This window comes from Schistocerca americana, chromosome 6 (assembly GCF_021461395.2).
Source record: "Schistocerca americana isolate TAMUIC-IGC-003095 chromosome 6, iqSchAmer2.1, whole genome shotgun sequence".
In the NCBI taxonomy this organism is placed as follows: Eukaryota; Metazoa; Arthropoda; class Insecta; order Orthoptera; family Acrididae; genus Schistocerca; species Schistocerca americana.
The window spans coordinates 429,688,220-429,709,679 of NC_060124.1; the positions used below are offsets into that span (position 1 = coordinate 429,688,220).

The 21,460-nt window shown below is 37.2% G+C and overlaps 1 protein-coding gene across 3 annotated transcripts in view; it reads right to left on the reverse strand.

Annotated features, from left to right (window-relative positions):
- Positions 1-21,460, reverse strand: part of LOC124619745 (ankyrin repeat and IBR domain-containing protein 1-like) — a 527,110-nt gene that overhangs the window by 176,581 nt on the left and 329,069 nt on the right. For all 3 annotated transcript variants that reach the window (XM_047146322.1, XM_047146321.1, XM_047146323.1), the window contains one exon: positions 16,206-16,425. In XM_047146322.1, coding sequence (XP_047002278.1) covers positions 16,206-16,425 — 220 coding nt within the window. The remainder of the gene's footprint in view (positions 1-16,205; positions 16,426-21,460) is intronic.

Here is a 21,460-nt window from a genome sequence, read left to right on the forward strand (position 1 = left end):
CACTTTCTAAGTCACATCATCTTTGTTTTTAGATATATATTTCCTACGTGGAATGTTTCCCTCTATTATAACCATATCATTAATTTGAACCCAACAATTACGTTTGTTATTGTCGCTGTTGCATCTCGAAATCTTTCCTGTCGTCTTATTTTCTCTTTATTTTCTCTTAGTCTCACTTTCTAAGTCACATCATCTTTGTTTTTAGATATTTATTTCCTACGTGGAATGTTTCCCTCTATTATAACCATATCATTAATTTGAACCCAACAATTACGTTTGTTATTGTCGCTGTTGCATCTCGAAATCTTTCCTGTCGTCTTATTTTCTCTTTATTTTCTCTTAGTCTCACTTTCTAAGTCACATCATCTTTGTTTTTAGATATATATTTCCTACGTGGAATGTTTCCCTCTATTATAACCATATCATTAATTTGAACCCAACAATTACGTTTGTTATTGTCGCTGTTGCATCTCGAAATCTTTCCTGTCGTCTTATTTTCTCTTTATTTTCTCTTAGTCTCACTTTCTAAGTCACATCATCTTTGTTTTTAGATATATATTTCCTACGTGGAATGTTTCCCTCTATTATAACCATATCATTAATTTGAACCCAACAATTACGTTTGTTATTGTCGCTGTTGCATCTCGAAATCTTTCCTGTCGTCTTATTTTCTCTTTATTTTCTCTTAGTCTCACTTTCTAAGTCACATCATCTTTGTTTTTAGATATATATTTCCTACGTGGAATGTTTCCCTCTATTATAACCATATCATTAATTTGAACCCAACAATTACGTTTGTTATTGTCGCTGTTGCATCTCGAAATCTTTCCTGTCGTCTTATTTTCTCTTTATTTTCTCTTAGTCTCACTTTCTAAGTCACATCATCTTTTTTTTTAGATATATATTTCCTACGTGGAATGTTTCCCTCTATTATAACCATATCATTAATTTGAACCCAACAATTACGTTTGTTATTGTCGCTGTTGCATCTCGAAATCTTTCCTGTCGTCTTATTTTCTCTTTATTTTCTCTTAGTCTCACTTTCTAAGTCACATCATCTTTGTTTTTAGATATATATTTCCTACGTGGAATGTTTCCCTCTATTATAACCATATATATATATATATATATATATATATATATATATATATATATATATATATATATATATATATATATATATACTTATTCAGTCTGTGAAACTCTCCTCAGTGAAATCATCAGCAAAATAACAGAAAATAATAGGACTTTTCCATCAGAAAAGTAAAGAGGAATCTTTTCAATAAACCAAGCTCCATGTAAAATATATCACTGTCTCTTATTAAATTGAAAATTTTTAACACCAAATACTCTCGTGTTTGGGCGTAGTGTTTGAAATGGGGTGTTGGAAGTTTAAAATAATCTGTGTGGTTAGTGCTGCAGATGTGTGGGAATCATAAGTGTCAAATGTATGTCGGCTCTTGCATACAGAAATCAACACCTCATACATGTAAAAGTGAAAACGGATAATATTTTTAAAGTTTCAAACAGTGATTGACAATATTTCCATCATTTGGCAACACACACATTTCTAATTATTTTCTTTTGTTATACTAGGAGCCTTGAGATATTTTCTGAATTTCCCCACAAGATTATGCTGTAACTAATAACTGACTCAAAACAGCACTGATATACTATCTTTCTGGTGCCTAAATTTGTGGCACCTGACAAAATATGAATTGCAAATGCTAAGCTATTCAGTTTGTTTGCTAAGCAGTGCACATTTACCATTCAATTTAAATTTTTATCAGGATTTAGGTCTAAGAACTTTACATGGTTTGCTTTTGTGATATCCTGATAATTTTTTGTTATTTTTATTTCACTCTATTCCACTGATTTAATTTCAGATTGCATCATTTTGGTGTAGTTGTGCTTAGTTTTAGTCCATTTTAATGTAACTGAGATTCAAATTTTCCTGAAGTATTTTTAACACTTTCTGGGAGTCTTCCAGGCACTTTTTTCTCAATTATAACTGATGTATTGTCAGCAAATAAAACTGAATGAACATCAATAGCAAATGGTAGGTCATTTGTTTGGGAAAGGAACAGGTAGGGACCTGCTTTCAAACCTTGTGAAACTTTTTGATAAACAGCTTCCCACTTTGAGGAGTAATTGCTTGAATTTCAAACTAGTAATTGCTTGAATCTGAAATGAGAATTACTTTTTGTTTCCTATATGTTAAGTAAGAATTGAACACTGTAGAGCAGTGTCTCTTGATTCCATCTACCTGTAATTTGTGCAGAAGTAAGGAGTGATTCACTGAATTTAATGCTTTGTCAAGAACACACAATATTCCAGTGAGCACTCTGCCCTTATATAACGAGTAGCATACATTTTGAGTAAACTCACTGAGGGCACTTACAGTATTTTTTGTTGTTAGAATCCAATCTCGTTTTTCAAACTTGTGTCATTTATAGAAAGAAGTTTATGAAATTGTTCTGCTACAATATGTTCAAACACTTTAGAGAACACCAACATAACAGAGATAGACCAGCATTTCCCCATATCTTCCATCAATCACTTTTTGAAGAATTGTTTTACCTTTGCATATTTCAATTTATCTGGCAAAATCCCTGCTCAAAAGACTAATTTTACAATAATTGACACTGGAAGTGAAATGACATCATACACACTCTTGGTTACAGATACAGGTGTCTCATCCTACCAAGATCAGTTTCTGTTTATTAAAGACAATATTTCATTTTTCAAATCTCTTTGGGTGAGTTTTACAACTTGTTAAAATATGTATTCTTGTTGTTTTCCAAGCTTATGAAATTTTCTTGTCTTGCTAAGCTGCCACATCTACATCTGTGCTCAAGGGCACCCTTATGATAGTTTGTAAGGGGGAGGGGTGAGCTAGACCTAGGTGGGGTTATGGAGTATTTTAATGTTTTGGAAGAGAAATGGAGACTTGTAAGCAGCCATAAAAAAGTTCCAGTTCCCATCCTGTTAACCTGAGTAATAACAACCTTTAAATCATTTTCTTGAAAGAAAAAGATCTGACTACCTATTTTTTTCCCATTCCCTCACGCCCCCCCCCCCACCCCCACCCCCCAGTATGGGCACCCTTGTCTGGGTTTACTATATTTAAGAAAAAAATGGAAATGATCATATGGCATTGTTGGTCGGAGGCCCCACTCAGGGGAGTTTGGCCACCGTATTGCAAGTCCTTTTTAGTTGGCACCATGTCGGTGACTTGCGAGTCAATGATGATGAAGGACACACAACACGCTGTCCCCTGCCAAGAATCAAACCCGGGCCTCCTGTGTGGTAGGCAGTAACACTACCGCTATGCTATGGAGGCAGACTACTATGCTATGTAGGCGGACTATATTTAAGAATAATTCATTCAAACAATTGGACTTCTGAATAGGGCTTACTATAATATCATTTTCAAATCTAGTTTTCAGAATCTCTCATCTTTTCACTTTTGCTCCTAACTCCGACAGAACAACTGACGATACTGTTTTTGGCTTGTTTCTGTGTTGGAGGGTGAATGTATTATTTGCCATTTTTAGCAGCTAGTACAACTCTGCTGAATACTGCTTTGTAACATTTAATGTACATAACAAAATCAAAACAATACTGTTCATTGAAAACAATAACAGAACTGAAAAGCTACTAAAATACACACATTAACTATAATGAAAAATAAAGTTATTACTGAACCAATTCAAGGATAAGAACAACAGGATCATATTTCAAGTTCTTGGAGTCTCCAACTGCTTCTACAAAATATAAGGATAAGAAGAAGAGGAAGAAAGAGTTATAAATTATAACTCCTGTTCCTTTTTCATACACACATACACGTCTCAGATAAGGATACAACTGAAGCAAAGAAGTTAAGCAGATGAAAATGAGAGTATTAAGAATTTAATGAAGCACTGTTGTTGCTGATGATGATATGCTTGCTTGAGTGCAATAAATGAGATCTTTAGTGCCAGAGCAGTGATGATAAGGGATCTGTCAACTTATCACAATAGTACTGGTAACTGATCAGAAAGAGAGAGACAGCAAAAAGTGTCACATTTTGAAAAATTACAACAAAAAATCATGAAGAGATATGTCAAATAGTTGTGTGATGTGTGACTCAAATGTAACTGTTGGTTGGTTATAAATTACTACTACCTATAGAGATCAGCTTGCATTTGTGAGCTTACAAAATCGTCATGGATGCATAGCCAAAGTTTCTCAAACTTTTCAACTTCTTAAAAATTAGTGGAGTACGTATAGCTTTATTTTCATTTTCAAGTTCTCTTTAAACTTTTTTTTTCAGTTATTGCTTTCATTAGGCTAATGTTCTTTGAGGCTTATACATTATATGCACAATGTCTTACATCTGTAGTGTGTTTAATTTCCTACACTTTCATAGGAATCTATTGTATTCAAAGTCAGTTTAAGGCACAGTAATATAAAAAATAATGACTGTATTGTGAGAATTACAATTTGTGTTGATCAGGACTTGAAGTCAGATTCCTGCTTTTCACAAACATTCGACTTGACCATAAGTGTATAGGACAATGCCTGGGGTTTAGCATTTCTCAATGGTGGTAACTTGCACTATTTCATGTCTCTGGATCTTCACTGATTTCATCCCCACTGAGTCAGTTTATCATATTTCATCAACAATCACCCCTGTGATGCTATTCACAAGTAACTCTTGAGAGAAATTACAGGTGGAAATGCCAGTGGCAATGAAACAATTGACAGTCCAATATGGAATAACAGTGATATCGAATGGACAGCTTGTTACTCACCATACAGAGAAGGCATTGTGATTGTTGTGGACAAGCTAAAAAAAAAAAAGGAGCTAGAAATTTTCAGCTTTTGGGCTACATCCTTCATTAGAAGTAGAAAACACAAATTCATATAAGCACAACTCATGCTTGCAAAACCACTGTCATCCCTGGGCACTAAGATCTGATTGCAGCTGTGTCTGTGGGTCTGTGGTGGGCAACAATCTTGCTGAGGTAGGTAGTGTGGGTACATAAGAGGAGTGTGGAAGGGAGGGTGTAGGATAGCAGTGGGAGAAGATGCTAGTGCTGCTAGTGGGAGTGTGTAGGAACATGGTTGCAGTAGGATAAGGCAAGTGTAGGATTGTAGTGTGAGCAGCAAAGGGGAGAGCAGTAATATTTTTGGAGAAAATTTAAGTGCATATCGGAAGTATATGTATTTGTCACAGTCTACAAGAAACTCAAAATCACTGAGATGAAAACTGAAGTTGCATGTGAGACTGTTTGGGCAAGATTCAGTATCAATGGTGGGCATAAAATCATAATTGGATTATCCTATTGCCCCCACCAGACACTGCACCTTAGTTCCCCAACCATACTGTAATAATCAGTGGAGACTTTAATCAACCAACTATCAGCTGGGAAAATTACAGTTCTCTTAGTGGTGAACATGATAAGACATCCTGTGAAACATTATTAAATGCCTTAATTGAAAACTATCTCGAACAGATAGTTTGGAACCCCACTCATGACGGAAATATATTGGATCTAACGGCAACAAGTAGACCTGACCTCTTTGAGGATGTCACATCAGTGGCCATGACACTACTGTAGCAGAATACTGCCAAATGTTCTTCCACAAAACCAAAAGAAATTTTGGTCACATGTAAAGGCTATTAGTGACACACTTACTGTCCAGTCATTAACAAATGAGACAAGAACTGAAACTGAGGGAAGCAAAGCAAAAGCTGAAATGCTTAACTCTTGTTTTCAAATGTTCCTTTACAAAGGAAAACCCAGGAGAACTGCCTCAATTTAGCCCTTGTACCACTGAAAAGGGTGATGATAACAAACAGCTGAAATTGTTAAAACTGGAAGCTTTGGTTTGGGACTGTCGAGTAGATGCAGTATTTCTTGATTTCTGAAAAGCATTCGACTTGGTACCAATCTACATTTATTTTCAAAAGCATGGCCAAATGGGTTGAGTGAAATTTGTGTCTGGATTGAGGACTTTTTGGCAGGGAGGATGCATCATGTTATCTTATGAGGTCTGTTCAAAAAATTCTGCAACATTCATAGGTTTGCACCAATGGTGTGTTGGAGCGAAATGCGGCTGGCATCCCTGCACATGCCTGTGTTTAATGTATAACTGCTGACAGTTTCATACTTACAAGTCTGTTAGTTATTGTACAGCACTGTATTGAGTAGAATATTGTGTCACACTGTTTGCAAATTTCGAGATGGCGGAGTTAGAGGAGCAATGCATCTGCATTAAATTTTGTGTGAAACTCAAGAAAACCTTTAGAGAGACTCACCAAATGGTGCAGAAAGCCAACAGTGATGAGTGCTTAAGCCATACTTGGTGTTATAAATGGTTCACACAATTTAAAAATGGCCAGGAGGAAGTTCAAGGTGACCCTCGTTCAGGACACCCTTTGATGTCTACCACCCTCGCTCATGTCAGGAACATCAATAAAATTGTGCATGCCAATCGAAGACTGATTGTCTGACAGACTGCAGAAGAATGTAACATTTCAATTGGATCATATCATGAAATCTTTAAGCAGCCTCTTGGAATGCACTGTGTTGCCATCAAGTTTGTCCTATGGTTCATGCCTCAAGAGCAAAGAGACCTTCACCTTGCAATCCGCAAAGAGCTTTTGGATCTTGCAAATAAGAATGAGATGTTCCTTAAAATAATCATAGCTGGTGATGAGACATGGGCCTACAGTTATGATGTTGAGAACAAGGTTCAATCTTCACAATGGGTCGGGAAAACTTCTCCAAGATTCAAAAAAGTTCATCAGGTCATGCTGATAGTTTTCTTTGCCTTTGAATGATTAGTCCACAATGAATTCGTGCCACAGGGACAAACTATTAGTCAATGGTACTATCAGGATGTGTTGCAACATCTTTAAAACAATGTGAGAAGGAAATGGCCTGTAACGAGGTGAGACAAATCATGGCTCTTGCATCGCAATAGTGCACCCACACATTCATCCCTGTTGGTGCATGACTGCTACACAAAAAACGAAATCACAGTGCTGACTCATCCTCCGTACTCTCCAGACCTGGCCCTGCAGACTTTTCTTTTCTTTTCTTTTCTTTTTTTTTTTTTTTTTTTTTATTATTTCCAAAGTTGGAAACACCACTGAATGGATAAAGATTTGCAATGATAGATGAGGTAAAAAAAAGTTCTGGAATTTTTTGAACAGATCTTGTATATGGAGAGTCATCATCAGACGTAGAAGTAACTTCAGGTGTGCCCCAGGAAAGTGTGTTGGGACCCTTGGTGTTCATATTGTATATTAGACTTCATGGACAATATTAACAGTAACTCCGAATTTTTGTTTGGCACCTTGCTTTAAATGTTCAGAAATGTAACATTGTGCACTTCACAAAACAAAAAAAACATAGTATCCTATGACTATAATATCAATGAGTCACAGTTGGAATTGGCCAACTCATACAAATACCTGAGTGTAACACTTTGTAGATATGAAATGGTATGATCACACAGGCTTAGTTGTGGGTAAGACATGTGGGTAGATCTTGGTTTGTTGGTAGAATACTGGGCAAGTGCAATCAGTCTACAAAGGAGATTGCTTACAAATCACTGGTGTGACCAATTCTAGAATACTGCTCAAACTACACTGGCGGACTCTTGAAAATAGATGTAAACTAACCCTAGAAAGTTTACTAACAAAGCTTCAAGAACCAGCTTTAAATAACAACTCTATGAATATACTACAACCCCCTATGCGTCGCTCACATAGGGATCATGAGGACAAAATTAGAATAATTACACACAAAGGCATTCAAACAAATATTCTTCCTGTGCTCCATGTGTGGATGGAATGGGAAGAGCCCTAATAACTGGTACAATGAGATGTGGGCTCTCTCATGCACTTACAATGGTTTGCAGAGTTCAGACATAGACGTAGAGATGTACATGTAGATAGGCAGATGAAGGAGAGAGCCCAGTGCAGGTTGATGACAGGGGGGTTATGGGAACGAAGGATATGTTACAGTGAGAGTACCCACATGTGTAGTTCAGTCAGTGAAGTAGCCATTACAGTGAAGCACATCACCTTGGGTGGCATGTTCAGCAACTGGGTCGTCAGGCAGCTTCTTGGCCACAGTCCGTCGGTAGCTGCCTATGTAGTTGACAGCTTGTTAGTAGTCAAATGCTGCACAGTGGTTGCAGCTAAGTTTGTAGACCACATTGCTGCTTTCACAGGAGGCCCTGCCTTTCATGGGGTAGGAAACGCCTGTGACAGAACTAGAATAGGTTGTGGAGGGAGGATGTAGGATGTATGCGACAGCATATCCCTGCTACAAACCTAGATGCAAGACACGTTCCATACATCTTCTTACTACCACCTGCCAGTGACAGGACTGGAGTAGGTAGTAATGGGAAGAGGGAGGGTGTGTGGCATAGCATCAGACCTAGATGCAAGGACATGTCCCATACATCTCACCATTATCACCTACCCTAGTTCTGTCACAGGTATCTCCTACCCCATGAAAGGCAGGGTTACCAGTAAATCTAGCATTTGATCTTCAAACTTAGTAACAACACTGCACTGCATTCTACATGGACATGACTAATAACAAGCTGTCTGTCTGCATGAATGACCCTGACCACTGCCAAACAGTGACCAAAAGACCTCAGTACCACCCAGTTGATGAGCAAGCCACCCAATATGATCAGTTTCATTTTACCAACTTCTTCACAGACTGTGTCATCTGGATTCATCCCACCAACAGAAGCTTCTCTGAATTACACAGATGGGAGCACTCTCTGCAACATACCGTATTTACTCGAATTTAAGCTGCACTCGAATCTAAGCCACACCTGAAATTTGAGACTGGAAATTCAAGGGGAGAGAAAAGTTTTAGGCCGCACCTCCAAATCGAAACAAAGTTGGTCCATTGTAATATGAGACACAATTTAGGTCGAATGAATGACGATACAGCTACAGTAGTTTGGTTCGAGTCGTAAGCTTAGCAGTTAAGCTTTCCCAGGTAGCCATTGCTATGTGTCAGGTCTCCGTCCGTATTTATACTCGTACCCTTCCTTTTTCACGTGCTTCGTCTGGTTTGAATTGATTGCTTATTTTCCTTTGATTTGATAAGTGCCGTTCTCTTTGTTATAGGTGTTGACGACACTCTAAGCTGAAGATGCGTTACTGTACTGTGTCATGCATTGATTACGGCATTCTGATAATGAGTGTTTACGGCCTGTCGTCGCTCGCGGCATGGGTTGCTTTTGTGTGTGCTACCGCCGCTTTTTTTTTTTAATCTTTTTTCTTAAGTGGAATCACCTCATTAGCAAAACGATGGCAAGAGACTGCTATTTGTTGTTACTTAACACTGTTGCTTTCTTTGATAATGATCAACAAGAACCAAATAATAGACTGCGTATGATAGAAGATGTTCTGAACGAGAGTTTAGCGAAAATTTTTCTCCATTTGAAAATCTTTGCAGACGCCTCTTTAGTACATTACACTCTGCACAGAAATTAGAGTCATCTTAGATTTAAAAATCTAGTCAATTACTGTGCTTCATTTCTGACTGTATCCCTATTATGCGTAAGAATAATAAGAATATAAACATGACGTGGTATATCTATTCTTCCGCATTTGCTGTTGTCTCACTCTAGTTTTGTAGTTTATTAGGCAGACAGAATTTAAATGAGATAGCAGCAAACATGAAAGAATACATGGCAAAATGTGACTCACAATTCATAAAAGTTCTTATTAGCAACCATCTCTTCTGACAGGTAGGGAAAAATTCAGAAAGTAGAGTTGGCCATATTGACAAACATCCCTAACAGTCTTGGCAGTCAGATTTTCATAGAACATTGAAACGCGGTAACATTCGAAGATGAACAATACGGAATTTGTATTTACTTCAATGAATAATGTATGAAAATGCAGTGGTCGAAACTCGGGGCGGAGGAAAAAAAGCTCGTCTTCCACCTTTTTTTTATTTATTTATTTACTGAAGCAGAGGTTTTGGCGCCAGTGTTTATCTTTGTGCCAGCAAAGCATGCCTGTGTAGTGCTACATATATTCGACGGCAGAAGTTAGTTGTGGCGGCACCTACAACATTTTTCAGAACTTCCGCTTACTTTGCACTCGATTCTAAGCCGCAGGCGGTTTTTTGGATTACAAAAACCGGAAAAAAAGTGCGGCTTAGATTCAAGTAAATACGGTATACTTCATTCCAGTAATACTGCTCACCCCAATCTTTCCTATTACCTGTCCTCCACCTACGTGTCCTTTTCCCTGCTCACACTCCAGTACTACACACTCCTTCTCTCTTGTCAATGCATGTATACAGTCCTCTCCTCTTCTCAACATCTCCCCTCCTCCCAGTAGCATAATTTTTCAATGCTGTAGCTGTAACCTGTTTCCAACATTTCCCTGTATACTCCCACAAATAGCACTAGCATCTTCCCCACCACTACTCTGTCTCCCACTTCAGGGTTCTCACTCTTTTCCTGATCTGAAAATTAATGTCTTTTTAAATTCTGTGAACACATGCGTTCTAACGAGAAATTTTTTTAAAAAAGAAGCTGCAAATTTAAGATAAAATAAAATATTCATTTGTTCCACAAGATTTTTTTTTATTTAGCAAAACCAGTTGATAGGCATTATTAGCCACTTTAAAATATGTATTTTATAATTAAATTTTATTTTATATACACACTACACCACTATCTACATACACATTAATTATGATTACATATTCTAATTACTTTCATACCTTTCAGCATGAATTCAACTGATCTTCTGAAACTGTTTGATTGGAAAATACATTTCATGTCTCCCACATTTTCAGCTTTTTCTGCCAAATCAGCACATTTCTTTAGTTCACTAACAGCTTCTTCTAATCTCCTCTTTTTGGTTTACAATCCTTCTATTTCATCTACCACTCATTTTCTTTTAGAACCTTACATTTCACTTTGTCTCCATTTTTTCTGTTCTTTAAGATACGATGTATACTTTTGCCTGGCATCAACAGCAGATAAATGAAGTTCCTTCCTCACTACAAAATTAGCTAATCCCCCAGTGAGTATTACACGATCAGTTATTACTCTTTTGGCAATAAATGTTTTACTTTTCATATTCTCCACTGCTATCAATTTTTTTTTTCATGAGAAACCTCTTTATACATCTGCTTGACCACGAGATAAAATCAATAACTTTTTGATGACATTGTACAGCTTTGAAAAATCTGGAGCCAAAAACTTACTTCAAAGAGAATCAAGTCTTTCCTCTGAAGGACTGAAAACTTAAAAGAGATCATAGTTAGATGATACTTGCCCACTTAGAAATTTATTATAATTTACCAGTAGCACTTCATATTCATCTTCTTTGGTAACTTAAGCCTTCATAAGGTTGCTTAACACCGATTTCATTTTAGCATAACAATCAAAGCAATTAAATGCCATCTCCCTTGGCTCTAAAGAAGATAAATTTGGACCATAACTGAAGATTTTTCTAGCAAGTTTTTAACTAATAAAATAAAAAATTATGAGCATCAGATCTTGAATTAAAGATCTCTTTCTTTGAGACTTGTTTCTCAAAAAGTAAATTTTTTGGTATTAGGTTTCCTATAAAGCCTAAACTAATACATAGATTTGTCTTCCAAATCAAATTTTGATAGTCTGTTTTCAGAGGTTAGTTTATCTATGTGTTATTTTTTTATTATATTAAAAGTTATAAAAACATCAAGAACAAACCCTCTTAGATCCTCAGCAAAAAAGGTAACATTGGATTAAGGCTTTGATATTTTTCCAAGAATGGTTTTAACATTCTGGCAACAGGTAAAAAAACGAGTTTCACAGATATCAAGTCACCTTTGGTAGATTTTTCTACTGTCTCATAAGATTTTGTACCTGGTTTGTAACATTGCTTTTCTTCACACAAGAAGCAAACTGTTTCACATCCTGCCATACCTACAATGTCCTCTCTGTTGCCAGAATATTTTCAAGCCACCTATGGCTACAAAATTTAAATGGTATTTTCTCACTGGTTGATATTTTTAATAAACCCTTCCTATGTGAGGGAGAATCCTTGAACAGCCAGTAAAGTGCTGCAAACAAAGCATCTAAACTGCACCCTGCCACTCTGTTTTCCTTCTTCAAAGCATTATTCATCACATGCAGGCCACAACTACCTAAATTAAGCACCTGTTCATTGAGCTCTTAATTTAAATTTCCTCGAATCATACCAAATAGTTTCCATTTCATAGCTGGGCCATCCACTGACTTCTGAATCAACGTTTGTTAGATCACAAAATGCTTTCATAGCATCCTTGGCAGCACTGTGACCTAAGTAAGTAGAAGATAGATATCGTGTTTACTGTATTGTTTACGTCATCCCAGTAATGGATGTGTAAGTCCATTGTTTGGCCTGTAAAGATTTATATAATGCTTCATCAGAGTGTAGTGTGAAACTATCCATATTATTAATTTTATCATGCATTATATTCATGAAATATGGTGCCACCCCAAAGCTGACCAAGTATGCACACTTAATTGTTCAACATAAAAACTGTTTTGCAATGTTGCTGTCTAGAAATATTTGCTGAAAAACATCACTGATGTCCTTACAAGACCTGTAAGAAAAATTATTAGTCACACATTTGATTGCCTATATTATTTCAACATCTAATATTGCATTTTTAAAAACTTGTTCTACTGCTTCATGAATGTTTTTCTCCTCTTGTTTGGGAACTACAGAATTGGGTGTTGTAGTTCCTTCTTTAGTTTTTTGATTCTAAGTTCACAGCACCTGTTTCTATGGCCATCATTAATATCATACGTCTCTTACCTAAAGAAAAATATTAAAAACGTAGTTTTCATTAGCTACTATATATAGTTTCATGTACTATTAAGGCCCTTTCTGAAACACCATACAGTCTGAGCATTCCATCAAATCTATGTAGTACAGTACAACTTCTCAAATCCAAACTCAAGCTGATGATCATGTTGTGCAATTATTACAATGTCCTCAGTACAGTGCTGAATTAATAAATTAGATTTCATATTGTCCATAATGAATGCAAGAGATTTACCACCCTATCCTGCACATAAATTTTTATGTCGCTGTTTCCAGTTTCATCTGCTAGGAGCACAGTTCTCGCGTCATGTGAACAAACTGTATTCTTCTTGGCTCATAGTTGCTGCCAATTGCACACATTGCATGCACCACTACAGAGCCAAACAATTTGTGCATTATTTCACAGTTTTCCTGCCTCAATAACTTAGTATCAAATTTTGTCATTCAAATGCACCACCACTTAACCCTCTCGTGACAAAGCAATGTCTGGTGTAGCTTCATATATTTTGATTGGTAAAAAGTGCTAATGCAGTGGTCACATTAATGAATATGTAATTTCATTCTGCAGTTATCCAAGATGGCTGCAATACTATTACCAGACTTTCTTTGAGTTTCTTTACTTTTACAAGTGTGCTAACAACTATTTCATGCAGGTATGAAGGTAGTACAATAATTATTTCTCATTTAATCAGAACATCAATCAGTCCGAGAACAACGGTTGAAATGAACAACACTAGTCCAGTCACCCAACAGAATATTTAGCATACTAAGCCACTAAGTTATCACCAGCTCCTATGCAGCCCAAATATTTGCAACGAAAGCTAATCACAGTTGGTTGCATTTAAGTGAACTGTTTGATTGTGCGAAGCTTCGTGGTGATAGATATAGGTGTGACTCCAGCATTGTAAAGGTTTAGAGCAGATGAACTTTACATCTAACAACAAAGTCATGGCAGTTTAATGGATTTGAGAAAAAAAATGCTTTTATACCAAAATTCAAATAGTTTTTATGGTTTCTCATAATGTGAATGTTCAAGATATTACACTTGCAGTGGTGCATGTCAATTGTTTGCTAGGTGATTTACATTCTAGCATTAACAAGAACAATGACAAATCTAGTCTTTCTGTCAGAATACCATGGAAAAGAAACTAGCATCTTTCAGAAAGAAATATTAAGATTTTTTCGTAATAGGGTGAACAGTGCGAGGAATGAGTGCCAGTATAAAAATAGCTTATGCAAACTAGAAACTATACAGATTGGTATTTTACATGAAAACAATGAGAATTAATTCACTTATCTTCCATTTGTAATTACGAGTGAATGTAAATAAGCTAGCATCAACCAACTCATGCAAGTCCAGGTTTTAGAGGTTGCTCTCAACTAATTATTTTATCACAAACTTATTCCGTGATAAAACATTAGTCACTATAATAAAATAAATACATATGGAAAAATGATGGAAAATGTACTTACTGATCATATGAAGTTTTAAGGACAATTCTCCCATCTTTCCAAGCACAAAATCTTTGTTGCACACAGTGTGCAATTTTCTCTGAACTTATCATCAGATGGTTTAATCCAATTCCTGAATTCATCTTTTTTTTAACCAAAGATGATTAAAAACACACTTACCCATTATGGGCATTTAATCGCGGTAACATTCAACAAATTACTCAATGGAGGGCATAATTTAATTCTTGAATTTGTCGTTTGTTAACCAAAGACAGTAAATAGAGGAATGCTGGGTACACAATATTCTGCCCTTGACATTACATGCATAGATGGAGATCAAAGATGCCATGGGCATTAAAGCCTACTCCTTCTTGGCTGTAGTTGCCATATAACCTGCAGCATCTCTAACATATTACATGGAACTACTGCCAATATAGAATAGCCACTTATCCTTGTGGCATCTTCAATCTCCTGTGCAAGTGATGCCTGGGCTTAGTCTCACATAGCTACGCAACACTCCTCACTATTGAACCCAAAGATGATCTGAAACACATTTTCCCATTGTGAAATTTTTAAATTTCCACTAAAGGACAGTAGCACTCAACAAAATCTGTATTAAAGAACTAAACAAGCACTAGCTCACAGGATACTGATGAAAAGGACTGAATGGAAAGTCAATGGATTATTCAGTATGACATATGACATTTACTCTTCTCATCACATAGAAAATCTGTTGAATATCGATGAAGATACATGCCCCCCTCACGAGTACAAATCTAGAACCAATAATGATATAACAAAAACCACTGTGAGTGGGCAGATGGAATGCAACATCATGCATTTCAGCAATTCGCCACTGAATTAGGCAAGCCCTCTACAGTTTGATTATGGAAAGAAGGTGGTTTATTCTTTGTGTAATGTTGGAGTGTTTTATTGACTTTCATGTTGTCTGTCCTCTGTCCCCCATTGTAGCCATTTGCCAAGCTCAGCAATCTAAGAGTTGTGGTTGTTTGGGATCGTAGCTGCTATATGTTACAAGGTGCGCACTTCTGTAGGTTACTAGTACTCGCCCTTTCACCACAACCATCCGTACATTCCATTCCCCCACACAGTATCTACCTGCCTTCTTTCCATAGCCAAATCATATACAGGCAGTAACCTTTAGCTTTCCTTCCTGGCTGTTGTCTCATATGTGAATAATTATTTCCACTAGCATACCGAAAGAAAAAGTAATGAAACTTAAAAAACAAACTTTTATACAATTTTTAGGACCTTAAACTTTAATAAAATATGGCCTTCTTAGGGGACCCTACAAAGGATTTTGAAAATTACAGCCTTTTTGGGCCTTTTTAAGGTATGTGGGTACCCTGCTTTCTCCACCTCACACCTCTTCTGTAGGCTCACTACCTGCCGTAGCTAGACTGCTGCTCGCCTCAGATGCAGTCACAGTTGGGCTGTAGTCCCTTGAGATGATATAGGCAATAAAAGTTAGTGTCAGGCCTGAAGGTGTGCTCATATAGCCCAACAGTTAAGATGACTGCTTGTATAAAGCAGCAAATCCAGGTCTCGAGTCTCAGTATGGCATAAATTTTCAATTGCCAGAACACAAACACAGCAATGAAGTTTCAGAATTTCTGTACAGTCTTTACTGGTGCCATTTCATGACACCACTTCCTCACTGATTTCATCTCCAGTGACCTCATTTATTACATTTAAGGAGTTTTATTGAAAAACTAAATGAAAAAAGTTGCAAAAGTGGAATTCAAGGCAGTAGTTTTCTTTGACATTTAGTTATGACTTTTAAGCAATTTGTCCACAACATTTTAATAAACAGTGATTTTTCAGTAATAAATGTAGCAGACAGCAAAAATATTCTGAAAAAAGGAATAATTGTTGAGGAGGTAACCTTTGAACACTTCATGTGGTTGCAGCCTTCATTCTTTTGTATTGGAGACTTGCAGTTGGGACAAGGTTTTGAGTTGGTGACCAGCCACAGGCAGTTAGCAGCATCCTCAGTCTCAGTGCATGAAGCTCGCAGCTCCTCAGGCCGAACTTCTGAGATCTTGCGCTGCCACTGTTGCCACTGCTGACAACCACAAGGCGCATGTGCCTCCCCTAAACATTCCCTGTGCAATTGAGAATAATTTAGCCTCGCTCTCTACACAAAACATTATTTCATTAGTACAATAGATTATAGACATTCCTTAGACAAACAATAATCACTAGTAGTATGATGTTTCAATAGCTAATTAATAGTTTGTAAAACTGAAATCTTTAAATTATTTACAGAAAAATGAAAAATATTTTAAAAGAGAAAAAGCAAGAGAGAATGATTATGCTAACACACAGATTGAGGCTACAGTTGCCTGAAACTGCAGCAGTCATGTGGTGTGAGTTGCATTTGCATGTGTGTGTGTGTGTGTGTGTGTGTGTGTGTGTGTGTGTGTGTCTGTGTGAACAGGTCGAAAATTAGAGGAAAAATTTGGTTACCAGTAGTGAAGCATACAAGTCATCATTCAAGCACCAATGATATTAAAAGGTAACGTTACGTGAAGGCCAATAAAGAATGTATGTTCAAAGAATAATGATATGTCCCAGTACTGAGATGGTGATACATATATTTCCACAATGTAGATCTGTACAGTGATTCATCAGTAAACACTTCCGGGCTAAGTTGCCGTGGTCGATCTGTAGAACTTCTTCTCCCTGACGTTTCGTTCTCAACTACGGAGAACATCTTCCGAGGTGAGTCAACGACTGGTTGACTCACCTCGGAAGATGTTCTCTGTAGTTGAGAACGAAACGTCAGGGAGAAGAAGTTCTACAGATCGACCACGGCAACTTAGCCCTGAAGTGTTTACTGATGAAGACGCCGGCCGTGAAAGCCTACATGGAATGATTGTACAGTGATTGTTGCTAACACATGGAATGGGTTATGGTTCTGTGCACAAGATTCAGAGCAGGGTGGGTGAGCATTGGAAGAAGACAGGGATTTAAATGAGCTAATCATAGAAAATTAGGAATATATTTTCAATAATGGTATACGGAAATGGATTCAACCTGGGGGAGGACGGAAAGGCTGGCTGCAAGTCTAAGCGTTGGGGCCTAAATAAAGAGGAATAGGGGAAGGTACAGATGGATGTAATGTCCGTGCTGTTGGTGGCCAGTCCTGATGAGCAGAGACAGAAGCAGGGGGTGTCAGGCTATCCGCCCTTTCTGAAGTCTGGATTCCAAGAGCATTTTCTCTGAGCGAAGAGAGTGAACCAACTGTATTCCGTGCTCCAGAACCTTTCAACAGCCACACAAGTGATCCACATCTCACACTCTCTATTGGTTACACTGACAGTGCAGACAGCCAGTTTAGCAGAGGGCTGAAGGCATCTCTTGTCAGTGGCTTTAACTGGGCAGAATTGCTTCAGTTCTGAATGGCAGGCAATGTGGGTCATGTAGGCACAACAGAAGTTACGCCGAGTGAACACTTTGACTGGAAATATTTATTTTAAATAAATATTTTCAAACTAAACCCCTAAATATTCCCTGAACTATACAACTGTACAGTGAACTGCAGCAAGCATGCAGCAGTACAAAGCAAGTTGTCAGCTGACTGATTTGCCGATACAGCATGATAAACATTTGTGTGTGCTGAAGGATGTGGGTGACATAATGCATTCCGTGTAATAAGCTGTTTCCGTGACACTAAAATGTAACCAATTTAACATTTTGACAGCTGACCACATAAACCTTGATGTTTCTTACAATGCCTGCCACTTTCATGGTTTTCAATATTTGTTAACATGAAAGAAGGAAGAACAAAAATGTTCACGCAGATTCAGGAATACATAAATGTAAGTCATTTAGGAACGACATAAATAAGAACTGCAGGGAAGCTAAGATGAAATGGCTGCATGAAAAATGTGAAGAAATCAAAAAAGAAGTGTTTATCAGAAGGACTAACTCAGCATATAGAAAAGTCGAAACAACCTTTGGAGAAATTAAAAGCAAGGGTGGTAACATTAACAATGCAATCAGAATTCCACTGTTAAATGCAGAGGAGAGAGTGGTTAGGTGAAAAAAGTACATCGAAGGCCTCTATGAGGGGATGACTTATCTGATAACATGATAGGAGAAGAAATTGGAATATGCAGGGAAGAGATAGGGTTACAACATTAGCATAAGAATTTAAAAGAGTTTTGGAAGATTTAAGATCAAATAATGCAGAAGGGATTGACAACATTTCATCAGAATTCCTACAATCATTGGGGGAAATGATAACAAAACAACTATTCATGTTGATGTGTAGAATTTATCAGACTAGCAATATACCATCAGACTTTCAAAAAAATATCATCCATGCAAATCTGAAGATTGTGAGCTGACAAGTGCAAAAACTATCACACACTCAGTTTAACAGCTCATGTATCCAAGATGCTGACCAATATAATATACAGATGAGTGGAAAAGAAAATTAGATTAAGATCAGTTTGGCTGCAGGTAAGGTACAGGAACCAGAGAGGCAGTTCTGACGCTGCAATTGATAATGAAAGCAAGACTGAAGAAAAATCAAGATAATGTTCATAGGATTTGTCAACCTGCAAAAAATGTTCAACATTGTAAAATGGTGCAAGATGTTCAAAATTCTGAGAAAAATAGGGGTAATCTATGGGGAAATACATGTAATACACAATATCTAGGAAAACAAAGAGGGAACAATAAGACTGGAAGTCCAAGAGTTGAGTGCTCAGATTGAAAAGGACGTAGGACAGAGATGTAGTCTTTCACCCTCTACTGTTCAATGTGTACGTCAAAGAATCAATGACAGAAGTAAAAGAAAGGTTCAAGAGTGGGATTAAAATTCAAGGTGAAAGGATAACAATGATATGATTCACTGATGACATTGCTGTTCTAAGTGAAAGTGAAGAAAAATTACAGCATCTGTTGAATGGAGTGACCACTGTAATGAGTACAGAATATGGACTGAAAGTAAATCAAAGAAAGAAAAAAGTAATGGGAAATAGCAGAAATGAGAACAGTGAGAAACTTAACACCATAATTGGTCATCATGAAGTAGATGAAGTTAAGGGCTTCTGATACCCAGGCAGCAAAATAACCTATGACAGATGGGGTAACAAGGACAAAAGAAGCAGACTAGTACCAGCAAAAGGGGCATTCCTAGCTAAGAGAATCTAGTGGTATGAAACATAGCTCTTAAGTCAAGGAAGAAATTTCTGAGATTATAAGTTTGGAGCACAGAATTGTACACTAGTGAGACAGGGACTGTAGGAAAACCAGAACAGAAGAGAATCAAATCATTTGAGATGTGGTGCTACAAAAGAATGCTGGAAATTAGGTTGACTGATGAGGTAAGGAATGAGGAGGTTCCCCACAGAACCTGTGAGGAAAGGATTATAGAGAAAACATTGACAATAAGATGGGGCAGGATGATAGGTTATCTGTCAAGACATGAGGGGATAACTTCCATGACAGTATAGGGAGCTGTAGATGGTACAAATTATAGAGGAAGACAGACTGAAATACAGCCAGAAAATAACTGATGAAGTTTGCAACTGCTACTCTGAAATGAAAAGGTTGGGACAGGAGAGGAATTCATGGTTACTAAAAATGGAGAAGGAGAAGAAGAAGAACAAGCATGAAAAGTAGAAGAAGAGACATGAGAAATAATAACAAGAAGGAGGAGAACAGCCAACAATGAAAAATGATCGAGCCAATGAATATACGTGATTTTGTATTCATGAGTGGGAGAAATCGTATCCCATCAAATGAGGGAATCGGCAGTCTACAGAAATTGATGGGATTGGCATTCAAAATGTTAAACACAGTTCAACAGCAACAAAGAGTAGTTTACAAAAAGTCTACATGTGAGAAGCATTTACTGTGTGGTGACAAATTTTATCTGTCCTGTGGCATGGTAGGTGTATTGGTGGAAAATGTTGGCCCCAGACAAATTATAGCTCACCCAAAAATGTCAAAACTGTAACTGTTGTCAATCAGTGTATTCCAAGAAGATACATCTCTTGTATTTCAGTGGAGTCACAAGTAACACCATCCATTACACACTAAATCTGTGAAAAACCCTACACGTGTTTGTGTACAAGATAAAGAAGATACCGGAGTGCGCTCTGCAACAAAAATAAGAATTTATGGAGAATATGCTCTCCATGGTTGACTATGTTGAATTCTGTAGTGTAAGAGGAAGAGTGTGGAGTTTCCAAAATAGTTGCTTTATTTCCGTAATTATCAGTATTAACATTATTATTATTAGTATACTTTACAAAACTGTCCTCAAGTGGCTGCTGTGGCTGCTACTCCCAGTTATTATTTAACATGACTCATTCTGCATAACTGAAGACTCTCCTTTATGGAGCTTGATGCATGAGAAAGTTTAGTGCCGTGAAAATGGTTTACAGCTGAAACAGAACTTAAGCTGGATAGTTTCACAAAAGGACAAATCTGTGATTTTTGAGCTATTGCACTGAAAGCACACATCTGTGTATGCAACCGCACAGGTGACAGCTTGTGCTGTAGTTTTGAGAAAAGGTGTAATTAGAAATTTTGAAGTACTACTACCTGGCACATATTGTTTATGGAAAAAATTGTTGCTACAGTACAAGCACTGAGAACCTACTTGGTAAGTAACTGTACCCTAGCCACTTTTGTTTCTCTTGTGTACATTTCCTACACACTTCACTTGACCTCAATGACTACTTTTGAGGGTCACAGTGAAGGGCACAGTTTGCCATAACAGCCATACAACACTGGACGAGATAGAAAATTGATCTGCCAGGAATGTGCATCCATTTTAATTCATACACTTTAGCAGACGACAGGCAATAATGTACAGTGGAAACTACAGGTTATTCCTACATTGTTGTAGACAACTCACATTTTTATGAGTGGGTGACAGTAACGTGCATCTAAGGGGTATATCAACCTTCATAACCACTTTTTCTGGTTCCTTACAGTGATAGCTGTGCCCCATGCCATCTGTTAGACACATATGGAATTAATTGCAGAATTTATGTACAAAACTTTAATGGCATTCTCAATAAAGAGGAAACTAGTAAGTTTCTATTGTTCACTGTGCCTCAGTTATTTCATTTCATTTGCAGTATTCTTTATGAAGCAACCTGTATACATAAACCT